At 40.4% G+C, this 27,952-nt stretch overlaps 1 protein-coding gene across 14 annotated transcripts in view; it reads right to left on the bottom strand.

Annotated features, from left to right (window-relative positions):
* LOC137353345 (activating transcription factor 7-interacting protein 1-like) overlaps positions 1–27,952 on the bottom strand; it is a 212,556-nt gene that overhangs the window by 90,274 nt on the left and 94,330 nt on the right. For all 14 annotated transcript variants that reach the window (XR_010969843.1, XM_068019499.1, XM_068019501.1 and 11 more), the window contains 5 exons: positions 20,121–21,235; positions 15,123–15,173; positions 10,340–10,485; positions 8,466–8,603; positions 6,367–6,447 (listed from right to left, as the gene is read on the bottom strand). Coding sequence is in view for 13 of the 14 variants with exons in the window: in XM_068019499.1 (XP_067875600.1) it covers positions 6,367–6,447; positions 8,466–8,603; positions 10,340–10,485; positions 15,123–15,173; positions 20,121–21,235 (1,531 nt within the window). In the remaining variant the exon portion in view is untranslated. The remainder of the gene's footprint in view (positions 1–6,366; positions 6,448–8,465; positions 8,604–10,339; positions 10,486–15,122; positions 15,174–20,120; positions 21,236–27,952) is intronic.

The raw sequence follows: 27,952 nt of genomic DNA, 5'->3' as shown, positions 1-27,952 counted from the left end.
ACGAAGCTCTGAAACTTCAGCAAGCTGGTAATGAACCAAGGACTCATTGTTAATTTTCAGGGTCAAGAGGCATTAGTAATTTTCCACCACTCACAACTCTATTAACAGATGAAATCCCAACCTGATTGCACTCCTGGTTGGAAAGAATCCCTGATCATGATTTTGATTTTCTGACAGCTGCAAACAAAGTTTCAATATCGTGTTAGAAGCTCAGACCACAAATAGTGCAGGCTTGTTACAGCCCTAATAAAGAGTCTGAACTTTATACAACAGAAACCATTACATTTGTTAGCTCCTCCAGACAGATGAGAATTAGATTCTATATACAGTGTGCTTTGGCATGTATACCTCTATTATTGTCCAAAGTATGCCTATAAATCATAAAAAACAGGTACATCACAACTCACAGTACATTATCCAACCCACAACATTTCTGTAATCATCTCATTATTCACTTTAAATACCAGCTTTTACAGAACACTTTCATTGGATTTAAAAAAAGAACTTTGCTCACTTACTTGGGTTACATGGACTTGTTTCATCCTGTTCAGTGATACCACAGTAGTATCATTAGATGTCAACGAATGAAGGCTGTCAAGGTCATTGTGACATCAGTAACTTAGCGATCACGAGAGGAAAAGGAGGAAAACCAGGCTGTTTTTCCCAAGGTCCTTGCAGACACGGGTTTAGTGAACCAGGAATTTAACTGGGGCCTTTAGAGCACTCTAGCTTTGGTGGATCATCCAATCAAAACGTTGTAACCCCCATGTGAATGGTTCTGAAACTGGAGGTGCACTTCTCCGCAGGGCTGTCGGAAATCAATTCATTGGGGTTTCCCCCCCCCAATGTGTTCAACGCCCACTGCAAAACCAATCCTGTGCTCCTTGCAAATCTGTACAGCCAAGACAGACTGCAACTGTATAACTACAGTATTAAGCGAGGACAATCCGATAATAAAGGTGGTTCAACACTCAGTTATTGCCCTGGAAATCCATCCAATTTAAAAGATTAATTATTTGTCAGTAATATGCTTCCAAAATTCTGCTTACGACACTAAACACTAAAGTTTAAAATTTATCTTTAAATATTTGGACTCCCATTTCTACTCTTCACGAGAACCTCATCTTCCATCTTGGGAGTACATAGAGCATATACTTCATTTTGTTAAGGAATATTTCACAAAACCGAAACTATTAACTTTCATGCATAAATCAAACAACAACATAATGCAGCCAAATGAAGTTTCAGTCTGACCAATGTTCTTTTTGTAAATGAGCATACTGAAGCTTATCATGAGGTTCATCATGTTGTTGGAAAATTGAGGTGCTCTGTTAACTCCCAGTGTGGAGCAGAATGACAGCTGAACAATGGTTGTGATGTCTAAGCCCATACAGAACGGCGGTTGGGTAGTGGGCATGAATATGGAGCTTGTACAAAATGCTGGCTGGACAGAGCGTGACTGGTATCTGGTCAGCACACGGCTACTTTTTCATAAAAGCAGCAACTGTACACCAACAAATGCACCTGATGGTTACTAAAAGCTCAATTCTGACAATTTATAATAAAATAAACAAAGTAAACTATTGCATGTCAAATGATAATGAAAACACACGAGACCAAGTAGTAACATCCAATATTTAACTTGTTTAAAAAACCCTACCTGGGCCACGGTTCACGATTGTGCCCGGTTGTGTTCCCCTTAGAGCCAGAACATACTACAAATAGAAATGTCTCCTAGAATACCAAGTATTTATGAGAAAAAAATTGTAGGGCGATAATTTCAATATATGTTCTGATATTGAAGGTTAAAAAGCACACTCGCTCCTTATTGAAATGATTTGTGGTATTTCATTTCCTCATGAACACCCATCATTTGAGTGTCCACGCTCAGCAGGAGAGCTGCTCTGCTGATCATGGCACACAGAATCATCTGGAATCAGTTCTAATGATATCTTGTAGGTCTGTATTTCCAACACCCCCCACCTTCCAAATAACAATCAGGAGGCTTCTGAACTACCAAAATGACAGCCAAGTACACAGCAGTAATCAGTTGGTGCAGAGTGACAGAATACAATACCAATAAACAATATGTCATCTCCGGCAAGGCAAGAGTGTATCTTAAAAAAAAATGCCTTTTTACATTAACTAAATGCTGGCTACAGAGGTGGGGCTGGGGGTGGTATGCATTTCTCTCCTCTCCCCACACTTATGGTTTTCAGCTGCTGAGCAGATCACTGTGCTCATAATTAATGGGCACACAGAATAAAATGATTGAGAAACTTATCTTCATGCAGGTTACTGTTGCTGGCAGTATTGGGAGCAACAATGCTTCAAGGACCAACAGCACCACCAGCAGGAATCCAGTATTACAATGTGCTAGAATTTTCTGCCCCAGCAGGCCAAGTGATTGCTGCAATTCGGAAAAAGGGTATAGGCCTCAACTGTTGGTCTGGAGCAACATGTTATAAAAATGTTTTACTCATCCTTATTCCTAGAGACTGTTACACTAATCTGTAAATGTTTTGCAGCTAAAGGACTATAAACTTCTGAAATATAAAATATAGAGATTACAAAAGTTAAGAGGACCTGCTGTAATTGTGTAAATTTATGGACACCAAAATGTCATACTTTGGTGGTAGCTGAAGACTATGCCATGAAGAACTCCCATAATGTCCCACGTATGAGCAAGCAATTCACTCATGCCTGATACTATCTCATGAATTTCCATACCTATCACACAGAATGTACAGAAAAGGACCAGTGTTTGAGCGACATGATATGCTGAGGAGTAAAGAGTTGTTAATGTCTCTACTCTCTCAGATTGGTAGAGTTTTCTAAATAACCAAAGCTCGCTACAATCTCTATGACTATGACAATCAATTTTACAGCACAAAAACAGACCTGTTGATCATGAAATCTGTCCCCCTCACACTCCCATTAGCCATCTAGTCTAAATGCCAGCTGCTGCTTGCTACTTGAAACCTTTAGCATTCCTCTTTTTCAAGCAATTATATCAATCAGCGTCTCCTAAACATATGGTCTTCAACATCAGTACAATGCTTTGCTAGTTACCACTTTCATGCAATGAACAGTGCATTTATCATGGAGTGGCATCAACCCCAAAACAGGATGCTTAAATAGGCTTACCATTTATCCCTCTCCATGGGCGCAGTAGTCAGCTACCTGACTGACCCTGCCACCCACACAACAGCTGTGCATAAACACATTTTGGTACTGTTAGGAAAATAACTGCAATGGTAAACTTCAGAAGGCTGAAAATAAATGAGGTTATAGAAGTCGGTGAAGGTTTTAATATTGTTTGACTTGGCACTTAACTTCTATAGGTTATACTCAGTTAATAGATAATCTTTTAACGAATGCATATTTTTGGCATTTATCATCATTGCTCCATTCTCCATTATATAGTTTGGACAGGAGAGAATGTTTTAGTTTTATAAATCGTCAAAGTACGCTCTGTTGTAGAAAAAAAATTGAATTCTTAAAAATGGTTCACTTCAAGTCCAGAATTTTTGGGCAGGCCTGCAGCTGTTCAGAATTTGGACTCATTCCAACACCTGCAGGACACTGAGTGCACTAAAGTCCCGTTGCAAAAAGGCTCCTTCAGCCATAATGAACGCTCTGCAATAACATAAAGCAATATTGCCAGTGAAACCTCACAGCAATCCTGACAAATCCAAAATAGAAACTATCCAAAAATACATGCAAAACGACGTGTGGAACTGGTCCTTTCATCACATTCTCCCCTTTCTACTCATGTGAATGGAAACGAAAAGGAAATATTTGGAAGATATGAACTGAACAGCAAGCCTCAGCTGCAGAAATGGAGTGTGAAAAAAAAGGAGGAACTCATAAAACAGCCAACTGTTTAATTATGTACATCACCATCTTTTACAACGCATACAAACAATACTTCCTGGAGAAATAAGCAAATCACCATGGGCATTCATGCATGCTGAGAACAGTGAAGTGAAGCACCTTGTATGCTGCAATACAAGTTCAGGATCCTGACAGAGTTACATTGTCATTGGCATCTCTCGGAAATATTGTTAGTCTTACAATGAATTCACAGGCAACAGTGATACTATAAGGACATCACCAGTCTATCGTCGTAGTGAACCGCTAGGGTGAAAACAAGTTCCCTGATGCAGCCTCAGCGAGAAAAAGGTCCTATAAAATTCCACTGAATTTTTGCTTGTGCATCAGTGCAAATCAACCTTTTCCAGGCAAGAGATCCGATGGACATTAATCAAATCAATCTTTTATTGAGCCATTTTGTTTACATATACAACATACCACATGTATCAGCATCAAATGGTAAAATTAATTTAGGGATTTGTACATTTTCAGCAAGTTTTCCAGCAAAGACAAAACCCTTTCCTCTCTTGTAGTCATGTAAGAAGTGGGCAGAGGGAAGAAGCTAAGTTTACAGCAATCTTGCTGTAAAGGTGACACAGATCAGTGGATGAAAAGACTTTATAAGGATCTCACTTTTGCCCAATTTTATTTCCTTGCATGGTTGGATAGAGTTAAGCTTAATTAACTCTAGATCAGGAACAACGTGCCCATGTGCTCGGAGAAAACCATGGCTTAGCTTTAGGCCTTTATTCCTCTCCCAGCCAAGAGCAAGAACATGACTATAAGCTTATTTTACTATCATACCCAGTGGCACTTCATATTTGCTCAAATATAGGTTACTGGGTCAGCTGAACCAGCTCCTATGCAATGCCATCATCTTACACTAACATGTCATTTTTATCTATTCTTTTAATATGCAAGGTAAAAGATAACTGTACAGAAAATGGGGGAACAGCTAATAACTGCCTGAGTTTAATTTGTACAAAAAGAGAGGTCTGCTGTATCAATCCTGTAATAATTTCACATATATAATGATGCCCTGTGTGTACCCTATACAAGATGCACTGCAGCACCTGACCAAGGCTCCTTAGACACCACCTTCCAAACCCGCGACCTCTGCCACCTAGTAGGACAAGGGCAGCAGATGCATGGGAACACCACCACCTGCAAGTTCTCCTCCAAGCCACACACCATCCTGACTTGGAACTATAATCGCTGTTCCTTCACTGTTGCTGGGTCAAAATCCTGGAACTCCCTTCCTAACAGCACTGTGGGTGTACCTACCCCACATGGACTGCAACAGTTCAAGAAGGCAGCTCACCACCACCTTCACAAGGGTAATGAGGGATGGGCAATGAATGCTGGCCTAGCTAGCGATGCCCACATTCCCCAAATGAATAAAAAAAAAATCAAAACATCTCAAAAAGCATTTCACATAGTGTATTACTGTTTGAAGTGCATGTTTACTTCCAGCATCCACTGAGAAGAGACTGGATAGCTGCAAGTTGCCATGTAACCAGTGTGCAAGTTTAACCATTTCAGATGTGGCAAGGTGTGCAGCAAATGACCACACCTAGGGACTCAAACAGCCCTGTGTAGTGGTGGTGCAGTTGAGGATGCCGCACATCTACTAAATGACTGCTCATTCACGCTAGTCTATCAGGAAGACTTTCTAGACTCCACAGTGGAGACCCCAAGGCTAATGAATGGCTAATGCATGCTTGGTGTCTATTTGGGCCGTTGATATTTTAGATTTATAGTTCATCTCCCTATTTTATTGTCCATATTTTGAATTTTTTCTCCACCTACTGTTTATTATACTGCTTGCACATTCATAAATAAATATTTTGGAACTTGCAAAGACCCATTTGGGTTCTAAAAAGGTAAACAAATGGCTTTAAAAGTTTATAAGTTACATCCTCTAAGCAAAACCTCAAATTGAAAATTGCAGTCCTTTCCATTTTTGTGATCTCCAGGCCATGTTTATGTGCCTTAATTTTAGTTCTTTCTCCTCCTCTACAGTTTACAGTACCCAGAAACATTTAACATCCGTCAGAAAGTACACACATGCCACAGTATATTCTGAGCTGCAGTGAGGGTTATTCTTGTATTGGAAGCATTTGAGTACCTGCCAAGGATTAACACTACCAAGACAGTATCTGTATGAGTTAGAAGTAATTAGTTAATTTGTAAGCATACAGAAAAGATGATTACAAGACAAGATGTCTGTATTTGAGCTGACAGGGTATGGAAGTTTAGCTGCTTGAAGCATGAGTTTTTGAAGCATATAGATTTGCAGGATCTAACTTCAATATCCCAGTAACCTGCAAGAAAGAGAGGTGTGAGGGGTATTTTCTGGAGATTATTGTAAGTTTAAAGATAATCCTCACTGCAGAAGGGTACTGAGCCACTACCGTCATACTATCGTGTCACTGCGATGAAGCCGAAGCACATTATTTTTCCTAAGCAATAATCCCATTTGGTACCTACCTCTTGTGCTTTCTTCAAGGGAGAATCATTGCGAGCTTGATTTGCTGATCCTAGCTTCTTCTCTATCTGCATGAGCTTTGCCTGCAGAAAAGTCAAGAGCACAGTAATTTTAAAAAAAACTGAGTCATAGAATAATCTTACTCCAGCGGTCCTATGCACCCAGGTCAACTGTCCAAACATTATTTTGGGTGCAACAGTTATTGATTGGGTTGCATCAAAAGAAAGAACTGCAAGTATTAGAATGCCAGAAATGCATAGAACTGCCGACATCTGAGAGGTAAAAGCTTCAAGTGTAACCATCATTAAAATGGATTCTTTGGTCATTATCACTTTGCTATTTGTGGAACATTATTGAGTGCAAATTGGTTGTCATATTTCCTATATTAGGGACGACTACACTTGAAGAGTAATTATTGGGATGTCCCAATTAATCGGACATGAGAGCCTAAATGAATATAAGTTTGTTCTTTATCTACCAACTGCACCTTCAATGACTTCTGTTTTTCTGATATACAAGCACACATCTGTCAATATGCGGCATCTTACTCACTGGCTCATCAGGTTATAGGTCACAACGGGTAGTAGAGGTGGACTAGTTATCAAACGTCAACTTACTGCCCAACAGGACAACTGCTTATACTCATTGCCTGAACAGACAGTAGGTAATTGACAACATTCAGAAGTATCGTGTACACTGATAAGGTGGCAGATCTTTTGGGTTTGATGTTTGATACTGATTTCATTATGATATGCTACACCCACATCAAAACATCTAGGGAGTGGCATTGATTAGGACTCTCTTGTATTTATAGTGTTATGAACTGAAATAATTTTCAATCTTTGATTTCAAATACTAGATCTGACACAGCATTGCTCAGGCTGAGTCAGATGATGGATTGCTCTATGAGGAGAGAATATCACTAATAAAATTTACAGTAAATTGTGTTTTGTAATATATATATCTTCATCCCCATCACAAGGTAAATAAGAAAATAAAAAAAAATATATATTTTTTTACAACTGTTGGGAGCTTAAGAGGAATGTTGTTTGGGAATAATTCAAAACAATATTGAGTGATTTCATTGGTTTGAATTTTCATTGTATTGGTAGCTATCGGTAACTGTCAGTTTTGAAGGTTTCAATTCTTAAAGCAAATGATTGATGCTTTTCATTCCTGCTTATTGATAAAACTTCAAATCACAATGTATCTATGAATATGAACCAATCTAGTGCAAGAGTACCAAATATTTGTACACTATAATCATAACACCCAGAAAGAGCAGTAGACAAGTGATGAAATTAGACAGCTTCTGTCATCATTTTCTGCAATGTTTAAAATAGCCAACTGTTTGTGGTTGGTGTTTTCATCTAGTGATTTTATGCATGGCTTGGGAGACAGTTGCTGAGCATGTCTGATTCTGAGACCATCACAATAGAACAAGCAAATGTCAATGCAGAAATTCCACATCAGTACTTTAGAGCTGATATTCTTAAATTAACAAATTTCACAATTTTTGTAACATTATATTTAACGGTATTAAAGGAGCAAATTCCAGTGACAGTTTCTGCTTGAAGGCGGTGCTGCACAACAGCTGTAAGGTAAACCAGCAAGCCTGAATCGCAACAGACATTTGCCAATGCAAGCTGATGAAAGCAGAGAAATGTGCAGAGTTTGATTTTGCTTTCTTTTTGCAGCCAAAGGTAGCTGCAAAACTACATCCTTCAAGAGCGATAGGTTGCGAGCATAAACCTTCTGCATTTGCATTTATTAATGCAATTTTTGTTCCTTCAAAAAATTAAAAGTTAACAAACACAGCCACAATTCAGCAATTACAATATTTCCAGCTGACCAGACAATGGCACACCATTTTATTTTCAACTGTGCAATTGCATTTTGAGCCAGAAAGTCAGTTTTTATTCTATGTTAAGCTAGAAAAATAGTTTAGAAAGAAAACTCAATCATTTTAGCAAGATTACGATGCCCAGGTTGTTCATTCACCAGGGCATAAGAAGTGGGCTGTGATATTGTGTCAATGTCAGCCCAGTGTTTCCAAACTATTTTTACCCTGTATGCTGAAACTATAGATTTTAGAACTTGCCTGTAAGCCATTGATTAAAGATTCATGCCTCGTATTGCATTCAATTTTTTCTACTCTGTTTTTCAGCTCTGCCAGCTTCTTGTCGAAAACACCACTCTGCATGGAACTGATACGCTCTTCAATGATCTGCTGAACAATCTGCACAAAAAAGACTAGTTACTTGCCATGAACTAGATTTTACCCTTTCCTCCATTAATCAGATTCAAATGATTTAGATTGATTGCTTTCTCTTCCCTTCAGACTTTTTCACCTCCCAAATGAAAGGTAGGAGGCACATATTATTTCCCCTAAAATATGCATCAGATAACACAACAACTTATATTTATATAGTGCCTTTAGCATAATAAAACACTCTAGGCGCTTCACAGGAATATTGTAGAACAAAATATGACACCGAGCCACATAAGGTGATATTAGCTGAGATGATCAAAAGTTTGGTCAAACAGATAGGTTTTAATGTTGTGCTTTCAGTTGATGTCGCCAAGCGGCAGCATGTAGATGAGAAATGAGGGGAGCAGGGAGGCCCAATGATAGATCTTGGGGGACACCAAAGGTAACAGTGTGGGAGCAGGAAGAGAAGCTATTGCAAGTGATAGTCTGGATATGATATGATTAGATACATAAGAATGGAATCAGGAGAGAGCAGTCCCACCCAGCTGGATGACAGTGGAGAGCTGTTGGAGGAGGATGGTGTGGTCAACTGTGTCAAAGACTGCAGACAGGTTGAGAAGAACGAGGAGGGAAGTTTACCTTTCTCACAGTCACATAGGATGTTATAATCGTCGTTGGTGATGCCACTGAATGTACATTCTTGGGGCAGGAGAATAAATGCACTGTGTGGACTGCCAAGATTAAGGTGTTCGGTAAAATCTTACAAATTAATTCATGTAGCTGTCATGCAGGTAACATAGAGAAATGTTTTGCATACTAGCCTCCGAAGTAGGCACAGGTGTAGAAGCAGTGTTTTTTTTTCTAAATGGGCCCTCATCAGCGAAGCCAGTAATATTTAAACTCAAGAGTCAGGACTCACCATTTAAATTTAAAGCAAGATAAACTTTCTTTTCTATATATTATACACAGAGGACTGTGAGGCTATGGAATGCACTACTAGAGTTACTGATTGAGCAGAGACCATATCAACATTTAAGAGTAGATTAGATTGGTGGTTTAAAGAGAGAGAATAAAGGGATATGAGAACAGAGCGGACAGGATTACTACTCCTGCGTGGAATAAACACCAACACAGACTGGTTGGGGTAAGTACCCGTTTCTATGCTGTAATTCCTGTGTAATTTTGTGTTTCTGTGTTCTTCAAATCCTGGTTAACAAGACACCGTTTGGGCTCACAGGCTCCAATTATCTATGATAACATTATAATTTCAAGTGTTTATTTTTTAGACCTGGTTTAGGAAGCATGCAAACTCTTTGAAATTGCAAACAGGAGTCTTGCAAATTTTGAACCCAAGTGCCAACCGATAGGCTAGCTGGATTGAACAAGGCTTCAGTCAAAAAAAGTGAGATGCGAAATGAAGAAAAGAAATGCATCCTCACTGGAAGGGCCACATTGCTGTGCCCACAAATACCATGCCAAAAACAAAATATCTTGAACTTCACAGAAAACTATGAATGTACTGAATAGGCAAACTAGCTGAATTCCTTTGTGCAAAGACAATAGAACCAATAGCAGAACAAATAGTTCAAGGTGACCAGCTGGCTCCTGTTTGAAACCAAGCTATTAAAACGTGACAATATTCTCCTATTTGATAGAGCAGCCTTTGTATATAGAGGATTTTTTTTTTTTAAATGACATGGGAAGAAGGGTGAACCACTGTTTTGTAATGAGACAGAACAGACTAAGCAGTCCAGGTCACATACTTTCTCCAGTGTCTGGCGGATCTCTCCTCTGGCAGTGATCTTCACTTTTAAGGCAGCCTCATATTCATCTCCAGAAAATCGACACCGCTTGGATATACTACTTTCCACGTCTTCAGACTTGGACCTTTTTCGTGGCACAACTTCATCTACAAAGATGGATCAGATTGTTACGGTTATTTTTTTTTAAAACTCTAAGCAATAGCATCCAACCTTTGGGATTACTCCATTAAACAAAATTCAGACTCATTGTGAACTATGATCTACATTTTGGCATTTCTCACATTCACTGATCACATGCTTATGCTCTAGAGGGCGTAGACTAAAAAGAAGCCTATTTCACAATACTTCACCTTTCCAGGTCTGCCAATACTGTAAAACTGTGTACCAAATGTACAGGATGGTTTAAGGTTTTGACAAGAAACGTTACTTCATTAATGGAAGTTCCACCACCAGTTTATGTTGGTGGCCAATCTGCAGGACAGGAAACTGTGCAACATTTTCATAGATCTACATTTCCTGGTCTGATACTATGGCCAATTCAATTTATTTCTAAATTTGCAACTTCCTACTGCAACATAACAGACAACAGCCCTGCATTTTTCTGTTAACCAATGCAGCTTACTCGGAACTTCTCTGAACACTGTTCCTTTACTCCAATACACTTCTTTTCTTTTGATGGGAGGGACTGTACTGGGGAACGATAAATTGCCATGTGCCCTTGCCTTATGTACTTTGCATTTCACACAAGTGGGACAATAAGACTGGGACTGTGTAGTTCAGTAAATTAGAACTAGGTAGACCTGGGCCCAACTCTACACCAAGCAAATGCAGGAAAAATAATGGTTTTCCGAAGGTTCATGCTTTCTAGTGAAGTGAGCTTGGGCAGTCACAGTTAAAAGTCAAAGCCAGGTGAGGCATAGACCTGTAAGTTTCAGCATTAAGTGGACAATGTTGTTCCTGGAGGCCCTAAGAAGGGCTTACAAGAGCAAATGGCAGTTTTAACCTGGCGCAGTAGGGGCAGTTATTCAGAAGCTGGCATTAAGGCACATTATTGGGCAGGGTATCACTAAATATTACCTAACCTGTACTATACCTGTCCTGGAAGTACTTAATGCTGTCACTGGGTGCAAAGAAGAAAAGTGTTCCATTCAACAGCACTGCCATCTCATACCCTGATAAGCACCAAAAAGAGAAAGAAAATAGTAATAATGTGTCTTCAGTTTCACCACCATCCTATCCCTACAGTAAAAACAAGGCTATCAAAAGTAAGGCCGTTTGTAACTTACCGGGATTTACAAAAATTTCACAGGTCCACTATGGATAACTGATTTTTTTGGTACCAAAGATTCACTGACCCTGGTTAATGCCCAATTACAATTCATAAAATTAGGCAGCTAACCAAAGCAAGAAAAATCAGTGAAGTCACAAAGCTTTCTCCCCAACATTTCATTTTTATGAAAATAGAAGTACATTATTTATTTATAACAGACACACATTTGTTTAAAAACATACAATGCATCTCAAGAACAGAAAGCATCACAAAATTTCAGAAAGTTTGAAAGACAGAACGACAGAGACAGAACTTGTATTTATTATTGATTTATGTCTCAAATGCCCTAAAATGTATTTACCTGAATTTCCTTGGAGTGTAGTCAATGCCGTTTGTGGAGGAATATTAAGCAAGAAACCTAAAGCTCAATTTACGTGCCAACTATGAGAGCTCAGAACCAAACCAGAATCACTTTTTCTTTCTTCCTCCTCCCAAAAAAACCCCAAAATTACCCATAAACTGTCAACACGTTTAAAGAAATTCTATCTCCCTGGGTTGAACAGCTGTTTTCACCTATCATTTTGATGAGAGCGACTATTTTTAATAGAGGATTTTTACTGGCCGAGAACCTGTTTTAAAAGGTCAGTTCTTCAGAAATCAAAAACTCTAGATTAAGATCAACACATACCCCAACCTTTGATATAAAAATCACATTAAAATCAGATCATGCTTACCATCCAGTAAATGAGTCAAATCCCCTCAAAGCCCCAATGACACCTGAATGAGTAAATTATGTTCATGGCACCTGCAGCATTAATAGCGTACAAGTGCAAAACTACACATAAAAGTGAAAATTACATCTACTAATGCCACATATAAATAACTGATGGCTATAAGCATAAACACCTTTTATGCTTGACATTCAATAAACACTAACATCTCTACTCCGACCTACTGCATGCTAAACCCTATAAATTACTCTGATATTTTGGACTAAGAAATACACTGTCTTTTGTTCAGCTCCAATAATAGCTAGCTGTACTGTGCAGATTTATATAACTCATCTAGAATATACAAGAACATGGGTGCTAACTTGCAGTGGTTTGTGAAGCCACTGGCACCCAAAGATTGAATTACTCCCAAATTTAAAATATATAAATGAAAATTATTTACACTTAAGTAGGTTTACTCATTAGGGTTCCAGTCTCTGAACCAGCACACACCACGAATTTCCAACGTAGTAAAAGGAAAAAAAATTCTCATAAGATTTAAAATACACAAAGTATTTGATTCCTATGGATACTTTATTAAAAAGCTTATGAACCAAAGATAACCCATTTTAAAGAAACTGTGATGGCAAAGAACTATGGCAAACATACCTTTTTTTCCTATTAGATTGGATTTTGAAATATTTTTATTGAGGCATTATTAGGTACTGACTCAGAAGGGATATGGACTCAGTGTAGAACCGCTGATTGTGCACCGTATAGCTGATGCTCAATCACTTGTGGATTTATGACTAACTTTTTGAATATCAATTCAATTTGCTGTTACTGTTGGGGTCAGTAGTTCTTTCAACCCACTATCCTGAGGCGGCTATTAGCACTATTTCAACAAACCTGAAAACAGATATAATCTTTGTTTAAATTATTGTTCTTTTTTTTTAAAAAGGGTTCTTTTGGTAACTTATTTGAGGATGTACTAATGGAGCAATGGTCAGAAATAAAGGCTGTTTGCAGTCAACTGAAACATCCAACTTGTGGACTGCAAGATGTGAAGGGTTTAATTTAAATCTACATATTGTTACTCGAGCAATTTTGGCAGCATGCATCAATTCAGATTTAGTCATCTTATTTGATCTAGAAGCACAATTATAGGTTGTTGTGCAAAAGGAATGCTACTTTGTAAGACTAGTACCAGAAAATGTCCCAGCAATTTACTGGAAAACATTGTTAAAAACACAGATTAGGTCTTACATTGGGATTTAAGGACTGATTGTTCAGAAATGCGTGCTATTGGTTGGAAAACCTCACCAACCATTTGTGCATACAGAAATCATGGGTGTGCTGCTTCTGATTTTTGTTTTTGGTGTGTGGCTAGCAGTGTGTACAGCAAAATTCGACCTCCATGTTTGTTAAATGTCTCCAACTGCCCATAAAACTGCATCATGCCCATTATCTTCCTCAAACTATGAGAAACCTTTTACAGTAAAGGAAACTGTTTGGACTATTAAGTGTATGCTAAATTACACAAAGACCACTGAACCTCACTCACACCTTTAATTTTAGCAAATTAAATCAGAAACATTGTAACAATCAGGTGAGAAAGGTGTCCAGGGTCCCTTTTAGCCTTCACCTGGTGTTATTGTAACAGGGTTTAATTTTTAAACACAGTGTTTTGAGCTCTCCCTTGGTGAATCCTAGTTCACCATTTTCCAATTATAAGGCAAAGAAATGAGCACAAACTGGCCTTCTTAGGTTTAAAGAAGGAAAGTGAAATTTATTAAAACTTAAACTCTAATTCAGTTAACGCCTACAGATACAGGCCACACCCCACACTAGCATACATACACGATACGCACATGCAAATAGTAACAGAAAAGAGAAGAAAATAAAAGGAGAGGTTTGTGGCAGTATCAGAAGAGTTTCTTGTTTACTGTGCTTTGAGCTCACTGTAGGCCTTTTGTAAATAGTCTTGCTTTTCGTTTGGGTCCCGTATTCTTCTTAAGACTTGCTCACCATAGGAGACTTTTCTCTCTTGGGGATCATGCGGCTTCAATGGGTCTTCAGTTCCGTGAGAACAAGATGAGAGCAGACAGGAGAGAGGTGTTCTCAGTCCAGGAGCAAAGAGCTTTTTCAGTTTTTAAAATTCCCTGCGGCAAGTTCAAATTCAAAAAAGCTCCAACTGTTAGGCATGTGACTAAACTGGTCTGACCACGTCTGTATGCGTTTTCGGCCATCTCATCAGTTCACCTGGAATGCTAGCCTCTCCACCTTCAACGTCTAGTAATCAAAAGTCCATTGTGGATTAAATTGGAGTAGGGAGTGGACCCTTTGTCCGTTCCAAGTACTGTCTGTTACTATGCAAAAACGGTCTTTCAGCGAAGGGCCTGGCAATTCCTTGTGATAAGCCCCCTTTTCTTCCCAGCAGCAATTTTAAGTTTTAATGTTCATGTGGCAAAATAATGTGTACCTCATTCTTGGCAGGTGAGGGCCTGCATGACAACATGCAAGAATACAATTATTGCCACTGACTACAGCACTCCATTTTAATAACATCTGGGGGCTTTATATGAAGGAATGCTATTTATACATGTTTAAAACGGATTATTGCTACAGAAGTCAGCAGTCTGGACTGTTATACCAGTAAAGGAGATGGTGTGAAGTGACTAGTATTGGCATTTTTATGGAAGGGAGAAAGATGAAAAATAGACTACGCAAAAGGTATGCAGACACTATAGTATTTTCAATAATCAATTCTGTGCAACATTTTTCTTTGAGAAAAAATACTTACTTGGTTCTTGCTTTTGTCTTGTATCGGTTGCTTGCTCTTTGTGGTCTGTATCTATGAAGCAGAATGCAAAAAAAAAAGCTACTGAGTGACTATATAATCCAACAGTAAACCATCTACTTTGAGATAGATGTTCTATCTCTGAAACAGCTCTGTTTATGAAATCCATTTGTTCCTGTCCAGCTTAATCCATTGTAACTAACTCATGTCTAACGCAATACCGCAAGGGAAAATTCAGGCTTAATGTTAATGTAGTAAAGCCAAAGTAACAGTGAAAGGCCAGCAAACAGCTGGAATTTGAGGAGAAATACAGGAGATACTGTTTGTGTTACATATGGTTGAGGCTCATTTAACTGAAATTTACCATAGTCATCCTTATGTTTCCAAATGTCTCCAAAGCTCTTTCATAACATTTACATTTCACATCTTCAACATTTTTGGGACTGGGTAATGTTTTAAACAAATTAAATTTGCCAGGGGAGATGGTGGCATAGTGGTAATGTCACTGGACTAGTAATCCAGAGGTCCAGGGAACTAGTTCAAATCTCACCGCAGCAGCTGGTAGAATTTAAATTCAATTAATAAAAATCTAGAAAAGCTAGTCTCAGTTTCATGGCACTATTACTATCATCGATTGTTGTCTCACCTGATTCACTAATGCCCTTGAGGGAAGGAAATCTACCATCCTTACCTGGTCTGGCCCACATGTGACTCCAGATCCACAGCAATGTGGTTGACTCTTAACTTCCCTCTGAAATGGTCTAGCAAGCCACTCAGTTCAAATGCAATTAGGGATGGGCAACAAATGCTGGTCTGCCAGCGACACTCACATCCCATAAAAAAAGATAGACACAACCTGCAAAAATTGACAATCTGTATGGAGAACCAAACAAGCCAGGGTGGGGAATGTCACAATTCACTGACTATTTCAAATTGATGCAACAAAGCTCTACTGTCTCATCTCATGCCCAATAGTTTGGCAAGCAGGACAGTCAGTAACTTGTCATCTCGTTGCAGGTGGCACTGCATATGGTATCAACAGGGAATATGCTCCTAGGAGAGAGGCAGTCACTTTGGTTGACAGGAGTGCTGGTGACTGCTGGGCAAGAACGTGGCAGATGGAATATAATGTGGAAAAATGTGAGGTTATCCACTTTGGTAGGAGGAACAGATGTGCATAATATTTCTTAAATGGTAAGAAATTAGAAAGTGTAGATGTACAAAGGTACCTGGGTGTCCTAGTCAACAAGTCACTGAAAGCTAACATGCAGGTGCAGCAAGCAATTAAGAAGGCTAACGTTAGCCTTTATCACAAGAGGATTTGAGTACAGGAGTAGCGAAGTCTTGCTTCAATTATATAGAACCTTGGTTAGACCGCACCTGGAGTACTAATGTGCGGTTTTGGTCCTCTTACCTTTAGGAAGGATATTATTTCCATAGAGGGAGTGCAACGAAGGTTCACCAGATTTATACCTGGGAAGGCGGGACTGTCCTATGAAGAGAGATTGGGGAAACTGGGCCTGTATTCTCTAGAGTATCGAAGAATGTGAGGTGATCTCATTGAAACCTACAAAATACTTAAAAGGGATAGACAGGGTAGATGCAGTGAAGATATTTCCCCTGGTTGGAGAGTCCAGAACCAGGGGACACTATTTCAAAATAAGTGGAAGCCACTTAGGACAGAGATGGGAAATTTCTTTACTCAGAAGGTTGTGAATCTTTGGAATTTTCTACCCCAGAGGGCTGTGGAAGCTCAGTCATAAAGCAGAGATTGACAGATTTTTAAACACAAATGACATAAGGGGATATGAGGATAGTGTGGGAAAAAGGCATTGAAGTGGATGATCAGCCATGATCATGTTGAATGGCGGGGCAGGCTCGACGGGCTAAATCGGCTACTCCCGCTCCTACGTTCCTATGAATCCGTGCACAGGAAATTGTCAGCAATACTGTCTGAAATCCTCCCATTCTATCCCGCTACTTCTTGGTATAGGATTTAAAGAGAAAGTCCATGTTCAGGGGTACAAATCAGGTTTAGAACAAGTGACTGCAAGACATAGCTCTTGGCTTAGAGCTGCAAGCTACAAATGCTGACCGTCAGGTCTTAAGATTAGAACTTATCTGAAGATGACAACCTTGTCAGTCAGCCCACCTGCAAAACGGGCACAGTGTATAGTTTATTACTTCACACATTTTTTAGGGACTGTAATGAGATTGAGTGCAGAGAGATCTGGGTGTCCTCGTGCATGAATCGCAGAAAACTAGTATGAATGTGCAACAGGTAATAAAGAAGGCAAATGGAATTTTGGCATTTATTACTAAAGGAATAGAGTATAAAAGTAGGGAAGTGTTGCTGCAACTGTACAAGGCATTAGTGAGACTGTACCTGGAGTATTGCGTACAGTTTTGGTCCCCTTACTTGAGGAGCGGGGGGGGGGTGGGAAGATGTAGTTGCATTGGAGGCAGTTTAGAAGAGGTTCACTAGATTGATTCCAGAGATGAGGGGTTTGTCTTATGAAGAGAGATTGAGCAGCTTAGGCCTTTACTCTCTAGAGTTTCAAAGAATGAGGGGCGATCTAATTGAGGTATATATGGACAGCAGGTGAGAAAGTGGAGCTGAAGCCTAAGATCAGCCATGATCATATTGAATGGTGGAGCAGGATCGACAAGCAGTATGATCTACTCCTATTTCTTATGTTCCTATGTTTGTATGAAGCAATCTGTAAAGTGGATTCAATAAAAGGTATGTACAGTGTCAAATGAATGCTTCTCTCTACACATGGACTAGTCAAATGAAACGTGAAGTTTTTCTCCTGAGGAAATTGCTAAATGACAAATTCTTCCCAAGATGAGGGAAGTCTTCTTGGAGGTTAGCAAAACAACTAACTTCAGAATTCAGGTAGAGCTGAAAACACAGCAGTACTGGGAAATACTGGAATTGCTCGAACAGTGGCAGAAGCCAGAGTCTGCAACACCTGGGCTGGTTCTGGTACTGCAAAACCATCTCAAAATGAAAAGCGAGCAAAATGTTGAGACAAACTCAACAGCTGAAAGGTCTGCCTCCTGCAAGGAAGGCTATGCCCTCAGTAGGAACCATTGCAGCCTGTTGCTGATATCGACCTGGATCAGTACCCAGACTGAACCTAAACGACTGCTTTGAATGGCATTGATAGCTGTGTGCCAATGAGAACAGTAAAACTTTGTGAAAATTGGACAGAACTGTGTCAAAACAGTTGCTAAGCTTGAGCAGTCTCATGACCAATTCTGGAAAAAGCTGTGTGTGTGTGTCATAGTCAGCACACATTTTCACCAGTCACAGCAACAGGTGCTGAGTGACAGTCAGGATACCAGCATCTGTTGAACCTCCCCATCTCATTTACAGAGCTCAAGTGTACTTCTATGGAGACAAGGAACCAAAGGTCTCTGCAACTGAAGAATTGATTGATCCTGGACACCCTTGCAGTCAGGACTGCCTTCCAGCAACTAGATCATCTTCTTGAGTCTTTATCCAGAATTTGAAACAGCCTTTGTCAATGCATGTTTTCTATCCTGAAGTCGATTTGTACATTGTTGTAGGAGTGGGGCTTGATGGGCAAACTATCCTATTTCCATTGCATAATTTCATATTTTCCTCACACCCCTGCTTCGCCACCCCTCTCCTCACAAGGAAAGCGAGTCATGTAGGGATGCGATTTCAGAGCTACAAGCAGTCCTAGGGTACCTAGTCTAAGTGGCCAGCCAGTATTCCTGAACTGTAACAGCAGCCATCGACAAACCATTCACACCTGTGAGTTGATCACAGTGAGGCTAGTTCTGTCCTCATATGTACTTTCTAGCAGAGTCTAGATTGCTACAGGGAGTGGCCAGCTGATCTTTTCCTCCTTAAATCAGATCTACACCAAGCAATGCATTTAACTGCTGAGACAAAGGGTTCACTTTTTATTCTCCATATAATGTGTGATAATGGAAGAAAGGCATCGGCTTCTCAGTTATTGAGGGAAGATTCAGATGCAGATCTTAAAACTGGTTTTGGTGCAGACCAAAGTGTAAGAGACAATATCGTGCTGCTAATAACACCTAAGGAATAGATAACCAAAATAAGGTGTTATATATAGCTGAGGAGGGTGAAATCAACTGATAAGATGGCTTTCCACAGCAAAAAAGCACATAGAATATCACCCACTCCCTCCTCCCCCAGATCTGCTTCCTCCTCCCAACAGCACTTGCAGTCTATTGAGAGTACGTGCATTTAACAGTTGTATGTTTAACATTACCGAAGTTAAAAATTGCACTCAGACTATAAAATGATTCAGAGTTTTAGACATGGCTGGTCTGTAAATTTTTCTTTCCCTTCGCCCATTGGAGGCTAGCTGTCAGCCATCTGGCTCCCACCCTTCCACCTCTATTTATCTGATTACATCTTTGAAGCACCTTCGGACATCTCTCCACATTAAAGGCACTATTGCAAATGTAAATTATTATATTAGAGCCATTGTTATCTCACCTTTCAGGCTTTACTGTGTCTTATCATTCCCACTGGTAGTGTATTTACATAAGTCTATTACTAGTACATTCATAAATTTGGGAACAATTATTTAAAGGTTTTTGGAACTGATCAAAGGAAGATATCTCCATGCTGAGAAATCGAGTTATGTTCCCTCTTCTTGCACCCCTAAACCAATCATATCGCATCAGCTACGAAGTAAAACACTTTCTCTATTCTGTTCTGACAAAGCACAACCTCAAAGAATACCCACATCTGCAAAATGAACTTCCCACATATACACGCCAGCCATTTTTGTAGCCAAATTATGAGGGGGTTATAGCCACTCAGAACTGGTTTGAAACTGTACAATTTTTTTTAAAAACAGGGGACATTTATAACTAGTGAAGGCAGGTAGAATAGGTGAAAGGACAAACAGTCTCTTAAAATTCAGCATCAAGTTACATCAAAAATCTTTTCAGTAAAAGACAACGCGGCACAACACCAAGCAAGCATACCTGGCTCATCATTTTTTGGTACCAGCTCTTCACTTTCTGTTTTATTCTCAATTATTGGCTCATCCTCATCTGATAAGACAAGGAATGCCTCCTCTGGCAAGTTGCCATTGCACTCCTCTTTTGTTGGAGAACTGCAGGGAGATGTGTCCATTTGCTCTTCCTGCACGTCTTTCAATGGACTGTCCTTTGGTGCTGGGGAATCCACTGCAGGAACTTCTTGGTTACAGGATAATTCACTGTCCTTCTCTGGGGCTAATTTCTCCAAAATGGGAATTATTTCTTCTATTTCCAGTTGGCTGTTCCCAGCCAATTTGTTCTCACTTAATTTGTCTTTTGCTGCAATCTCACTTTCGGTCTCTGCACACTCCATCTTAGAGCTTTCACAGTCATTTTTCTCCTGCACAGATTCTATGCTACTTGTTATTGCCTCTTCACTAATGTCCAATGAACTTTCATGGTCTTCCTTTTCTCTCACAGAGGAAGAGGAAGACTGTAACTTAAGGCTACTTTCATCTGGTATTTCCTGACTCCTGCTATCACCAACAGAAGGTAGTTTTTCCTTATCTGAAAGGCTCTGGGAATCAGAACATGATTTATCTGCAATTAAAGAATCCTGCTTCAACTCAACAGACTCTGATTCCACAGTGTCATTTCTTTTGCTCTCAACATCTACCAAAATTTGGTTTCCTGCACTCCCAGTGGAAATCTGTTCATCTTCAGCAACTGGGGGTGTTGAGTCCATTTTTTCATCTTGTGAGTTTAAATTCTTATCTTCATTAAGACATTTTTCAGCAAAGTTTAGTTCTGGTGTTTGCGTGATACTAAGTTCATCAATGGGGTTGCCTTGCAGTTCCTCTGGGCCCAGCCTCACATCATTAATGCTATCAATGTCTGTATCATCCATGCAGTTCGTATTTAGTGAGGCTTTGTTGTCAGAATCTCCATTTTCATGTCTACCATTACAGAGTTTAGTTTTGGTCTCTTCATTTGCTTTTAAAAGCTCCTCTCTGCTTTTATAAATAGCCTCCAGCTGTTGGCGGTCACTTGCGCGCATCGTTTTTCTGGCCTTGAACACTTTTTTTGGAAGCTCTTCACTAGTATCCATCTCAGAATTCCTGAAAGCAAGAAAATTAAAAGGAAAGAATTGTGAGATAAGATTAATTTAGCAGACTCAACCAGTCAGGTAATTAAACCAATAACTACACAACATTTAGTCAGCTTGACTGGACAATTAAAAATCTCCAGTTTACTTAGACCTGTCCATTGGAAAACTGCTATAGAAGTAGTTTTGCAGCATTTATCATACATGGTGAACTTAGTGTAACCCTACAGGCAACTAGTTAAGACAAAAGAATCTCAGGAAGATTAACCATACTTTAAAACTACCAAGTTAAAATCCACGTGATTTAGAACTGACTATTGACAGCCCAGTTAGTAAACACTGCTGGTATTATATTTTCAACATAAATAAGTGTTGTGAACAATTGGATTAAATCAATATACATCTCTAATTTACTTAAGACATATCAGAACATTTTCAGGATTAGCAATATTTATGTATATTTAAATTCATCACATTTGTTTCAGCATCACTCTTAACAGACAACAGTCTCTGATGTAAAATCACAGCAACAAAACCTGAACTGTAGGTCACAGCAATAAAAAACAAAGGTACGGGATGGCAATGATACAAAGAGTAAATAAATTTGAATTCCCTTACTTGCTTACTCTAAGGGGTGCCAATAGCTGCAGTTATTTGTATTGTGTTGCAAGGTTATAAGTGACCTACAATTAGATTTTAAAGCAAAAGTATAAATCCAAAAATAATGGGGGCTTATGGGAAAGGTACAGCAATAATCATGGGAAATTTCAATTTTCATACAGATTGGACTAATCAAGTTGGCAAAGGTAGCACCTGGAGGATGAGTTCATAGAGTACATCAAGGACAGTTTCTTAGAATAATACATTCTGGACCCAATCTGGGAGCAGGCTATTTTAGACATGGCAATGTGTAATCAGACAGGATTAATTAATGAATTCACAGTAAAGGATCCTCCAGGCAAGAGTGATCATAATATGTTGAATTTCACATTCAGTTTGAGGATGAGAAATTTGGGTCTGAAACTAGTGTCTTAAACTTAAATAAAAGCACTTACAAGGGCATGAAGACAGAGTTGGCTAAAGAGGACTGGGAAAATAAGTTAAAATGGTAAAACAGTACAGAAGCAGTGGCAGACATTTAAGATGATATTTCATAACTCTCAGATATGTATCATTGAGAAAGACTGAGAAAGATGCACCAACTGTGGCTAACTAAGGAAGTTAAGAATGGTATCAAATTGAAAGAAAAGGTGTACGATGCTGCAAAGATTAGTGGTAGGCCAGAAGATTGGGAACATTTTAGAAACCAAAGAACGACCAACGATAGAGGGAGAAATTAAGAGTATGAGAGTAAACTAGCAATAAATATAAAAACAGACAGTGAAAGCTTCTACAAAGATATAAAAAGGAGTATAGTTGAAGTAAGCATTGGTCCCTTAGAGGATGTGACTGGGGAGTTAATAATGGGAAACCAGGAAATGGCAAAGACTTTGAACAAGTATTTTGTATCTGTCTTCACAGTAGAAGACTCAAAAAGCAGCCCAAGAATAGTAGAAAGTCAGGAAGCAGAAGGGAGGGGGTGGGGGGACTGGGAAGACCAATGGGACTAAAAGAGGACAAATCCCCTGGACCTGATGGCCTGCATCCTAGGGTCTTAAAAGTAGTGGCTGCAGAGATCGTGGATGCATTGGTTGCAATCTTCCAAAATTCCCCAGATTCTGGAAAGGTTCCATTAGATTGAAAAACCACAAATGTAACACCTCTATTCAAGAAAGGAGGGAGACAAAAAGCAGGAAACTATAGGCCAGTTAGCCTAACATCTGTCATCGGAAAAATGCTAGAATCCATGATTTAGTAGTAGCAGTACATTTAGAAAATCATAATGCAGTCAGGCAGAGTCAACATAGTTTTAAAAAAAGGGAAACGGTGTTTGACAAATCTATTAGCGTTCTTTGAGGATGTAACAAGCAGGGTGGATGAAGGTGAACCACTAGATGTAGTGCATTTGGATTTCCAAAAGGCATTCAATAAGGTGCCACATAAAAGGTTATTACACAAGGTAAGAGCTCATGTTGATGGGGTAATATATTATCTTGGATAGAGGATCTAACAGGAAACAGTTGGGATAGATGAGACATTTTCAGGTTGGCAAACTGTAACTAGTGGAATGTGACAGGGATCAGTGCTGGGGCCTAAGCTATTTACAATCTTTATTAATGACTTGGATGAAAGAACCGAGTATGTTGTAGCCAAATTTGCTGACAATACAAAGATAGGTAGGAAAGCAAGTTGTGGAGGACGCAGTGGGTGGAATTTTACTAACCCTCCAATGCTGGGCCCGCCACGACCCCTGATGCGGGGAACGCCTGCCACATTTTACTGGTGGCGACGAAGCCTTTATCTGAATATGCAAATTATATTACGAGTAAAGAATAATGACTTACGTGGTAGAGACGGCCGTCCCTCGCCGATATTCCGGCTACCGGCCGCAACTCCTGCACTTTTGGAACTCCATTTGGAGTTCCAAGGCCTGATGCTGGTGGGGAGGGAGAAGCAGTAAGATTTTCAGGGGTTGGGGGGGAAAGGGGAGGGTGGTGCAGGGAAAACTGTTTTCATTGGCTGAGGGGATGGTGGGAAGGGGTTGAATGGCAAAGATGATAACGTTTGGGAGTAAAAGGTCAGTAACACTGAAAATGGTTTTGGGGGGGGGGGCGGTGGGGGAAGGAATATTTATCTTGCTTGATCGTTGTGGGGGTGGGGGGGTGGAAGAGGGGCTTTAATGTTTAACTGACTGTTTTTATTTAAACTAGAAGTGTGCTCTTTAAAAATTTAAACTGCCGGTAAGGGCTTGAAGCCCTTTAAAAATGGTGCCGGCGCCTGCGCTGTGGTGCCAGATGCCGGTGATGGAGCAGCCGCCCCAGATGACTTAGAGGGGGCAGCCGTTCCGCCCCTCCATTTAAACCACGGGGGCTCAGCGGCGTGCAAGTTGCGCGTGTGCCATGCCTTCTTTGAAGCTTGTCGCCGACAATGTCAGCAAGCCAATAAAATGCAACCCAGTGTCTGCAAAGAGATATAGATAGGTTAAGTGAATGTGCAAAAAATTGGGAAAATGTGAGATTAGGAAGAATAAAAAAAATCAGAATATTTAAATGTAGAGACACTGCAGAATGCTGCTGTAGAGGGATCTGGGTGTCCTTGTACATGAATCATAATAAGTTCGCATGCAGGTACAGCAAGTAATTAGGAAGGCAAATGGAATATTGGCCTTTATTGCAAGGTGGATGGAGTATTAAAGTAGGGAAGCCTTGCTACAACTGTACAGGGCATTGGTGAGACCGCACCTAGCTGCATACAGTTTTGGTCTCCTTACTTAAGGAGGGATACACTTGCATTAGCAGTTCAGAGAAGGTTCAGGAGGCTGACTACTGAGATGAAGGAGTTGTCTTATAAGGAAAGGTTGAGCAGGTTGGACCTATTGGGAGGCAGATTTTGGAAAGGTGCAGAAGTAACAGGGTTGTTGTCATGGGTGACTTCAACTTCCCTAATATTGATTGGAACCTCCTCAGCGCAAATAGTTTGGATGGAGCAGTTTTTGTCAGGTGTGTCCAAGAAGGTTTCCTGACTCAATATGTAGATAGGCCGACTAGAGGGGAGGCTATGTTGGATTTGGTGCTTGGCAACGAACCAGGCCAGGTGGCAGATCTCTCGGTGGGACAGCATTTCGGTGATAGTGATCACAACTCCCTGACCTTTACTATAGTCATGGAGAGGGACAGGAGCAGACAGGATGGGAAAATATTTAATTGGGGGAGGGGGAATTACAATGCTATTAGGCAGGAACTGGGGGGCATAAATTGGGAACAGATGTTCTCAGGGAAATGCACGACAGAATTGTGGAGGTTGTTTAGGGAGCACTTGCTGCGACTGCTGGATAGGTTTGTCCCAATGAGGCAAGGAAGGGATGGTAGGGTGAAGGAACCTTGGATGACAAGAGATGTGAAACAGCTAGTCAAGAGGAAGAAGGAAGCTTACTTAAGGTTGAGAAAGCAAGGATCAGACAGGGCTCTAGAGGGTTACAAGGTAGCCAGGAAGGAACTGAAGAATGGACTTAGGAGAGCTAGAAGGGGACAAAAAGTCTTGGCGGGTAGGATTAAGGAAAATCCCAAGGCGTTCTACACTTGTGAGGAACAAGAGGATGGCCAGAGTGAGGGTAGGGCCAATCAGGGATAGTGGAGGGAACTTGTGCCTGGAGTCGGAGGAGGCAGGGGAGGTCCTAAATGAATACTTTGCTTCAGTATTCACTAGTGAGAGGGTCCTGGTCGTTTGTGAGGACAGCGTGAAACAGGCTGATATGCTCGAACAGGTTGATGTTAAGAGGGAGGATGTGCTGGAAATTTTGAAAGACATGAGGATAGATAAGTCCCCGGGGCCAGACGGGATATACCCAAGGATATTACGGGAAGCGAGGGAAGAGATTGCCGCACCTTTGGCGATGATCTTTGCGTCCTCACTGTCCACTGGAGTAGTACCAGATGATTGGAGGGTGGCAAATGTTATTCCCTTGTTCAAGAAAGGGAATAGGGATAACTCTGGGAATTATAGACCAGTCAGTCTTACATTGGTAGTGGGCAAATTATTGGAGAGGATTCTGAGAGACAGGATTTATGATTATGTGGAAAAGCATAGTTTGATTAGAGACAGTCAGCATGGCTTTGAGGGGGAGCAGGTCATGCCTCACCAGCCTTATTGAATTCTTTGAAGATGTGACAAAACACGTTGATGAAGGAAGAGCAGTGGATGTGGTGTATATGGATTTTAGCAAGACGTTTGATAAGGTTCCCCATGGTAGGCTCATTCAGAAAGGAGGCATGGGATACAGGGAAAGTTGGCTGTCTGGATACAGAATTGGCTGGCCCATAGAAGACAGAGGGTGGTAGTAGATGGAAAGTATTCAGCATGGAGCTTGGTGACCAGTGGTGTTCCGCAGGGATCTGTTCTGGGACCTCTGCTCTTTGTGATTTTTATAAATGACTTGGACGAGGAAGTGGAAGGCTGGGTTAGCAAGTTTGCCGATGACACGAAGGTTGCTGGAGTTGTGGATAGTGTGGAAGGCTGTTGTAGATTGCAATGGGACATTGACAGGATGCAGAGCTGGGCTGAGAAGTGGCAGATGGAGTCCAACCTGGAAAAGTGTGAAGTGATTCATTTTGGAAGGTCGAATTTGAATGCAGAATACAAGCTTAAAGACAGGATTCTTGGTAGTGTGGAGGAACAGAGGGATCTTGGGGTCCATGTCCACAGATCGCTCAAAGTTGCCACCCAAGTTGATAGGGTTGTTAAGAAAGCATATGGTGTGTTGGCTTTCATTAACAGGGGGACTGAGTTTAAGAGCCGCGAGGTTATGCTGCAGCTCTATAAAGCCCTGGTTAGACCACACTTGGAATATTGTGTTCAGTTCTGGTCGCCTCATTATAGGAAGGATGTGGAAGCTTTAGAGAGGGTGCAGAGGAGATTTACCAGGATGCTGCCTGGACTGGAGGGCATGGCTTACGAAGAAAGGTTGAGGGAGTTAGGGCTTTTCTCATTGGAGCGAAGAAGGATGAGAGGTGACTTGATAGAGGGGTACAAGATGATGAGAGGCATAGATAGAGTGGATAGCCAGAGACTTTTTCCCAGGGCGGAAAGGGCTATCACCAGGGGGCATAGTTCTAAGGTGATTGGAGGAAGGTTTCGGGGAGATGTCAGAGGTAGGTTCTTTACATAGAGAGTGGTGGGTGCGTGGAATGCACTGCCAGCGGTGGTAGTAGAAGCAGATACATTGGCGACATTTAAGCGACTCTTGGATAGGTACATGGATGATAGTAGTATGAAGGGTATGTAGGTAGTTTGATTCTAGAGTAGGTTAAAGGTTCGGCACAACATCGTGGGCCGAAGGGCCTGTACTGTGCTGTACTGTTCTATGTTCTATACCCACTGGAGTTTAGAAGAATGAGAGGTGATCTTATTGAAAGATAAGATTCTGAGGGGGCTTGACAGAGGAGATGCTGAGAGGATGTTTCCCCTCGTGTGGGAATCTAGAACTAGAGGGCAGTTTTAAATAAGGAGTCTCCCTTTTAAGACTTAGATGAGGAGGAATTTCTTCTGTCAGAGAGTCTGTAATCATTGGAATTCTCTTCCCCAGAGAGCAGGGGAGGCTGGGTCATTGAATATATTCAAGGCTGAGTTAGAGAGATTTTTAATCTATAAGGGAGTCCAGGGTTATGGAGGGCAGGCAGGAAAGTGGAGTTAAGGCCATAATCAGATCAGGTGATTTAAATCTTGATTTAACTCGCAACCTTCAGGATGCTAGTAAGCACCATAACCAATAGACTAGCAGTCCCTGGGCTACATCTTTTCCCGATGAATTAAATGTTCCAGCAAAACTAACTTTGACAAAGTGCTGGCAACCTCAGACTACACAAAATATTTTTCCGTTACAATTTCTGATATACAGGCTGTCGATGATGGTACAGTTCTGATTATTTTCTCTTCAGAGTCACCTCCTAGTGTGTGCACAAATTCAAAAATCATAATTAGAAGTAAAGGAAATTCTAATGGAGGAGGAAACTACTTTCAGTTTTAAATAACCTTCTCCCCCCCAACTTTTAATATCAGAACTTAAATATCTCAAAAACTGCAATAGATATTTGTTGCTCTTTTTATCCTGCTCCATCCCTTCATAATTTTCAAT

Source organism: Heterodontus francisci, chromosome 41 (genome assembly GCF_036365525.1).
Source record: "Heterodontus francisci isolate sHetFra1 chromosome 41, sHetFra1.hap1, whole genome shotgun sequence".
Taxonomy (NCBI): Eukaryota; Metazoa; Chordata; class Chondrichthyes; order Heterodontiformes; family Heterodontidae; genus Heterodontus; species Heterodontus francisci.
The sequence above is the reverse complement of the archived record's forward strand: the minus strand, read 5'-3'. Positions and strand labels throughout refer to the sequence as shown.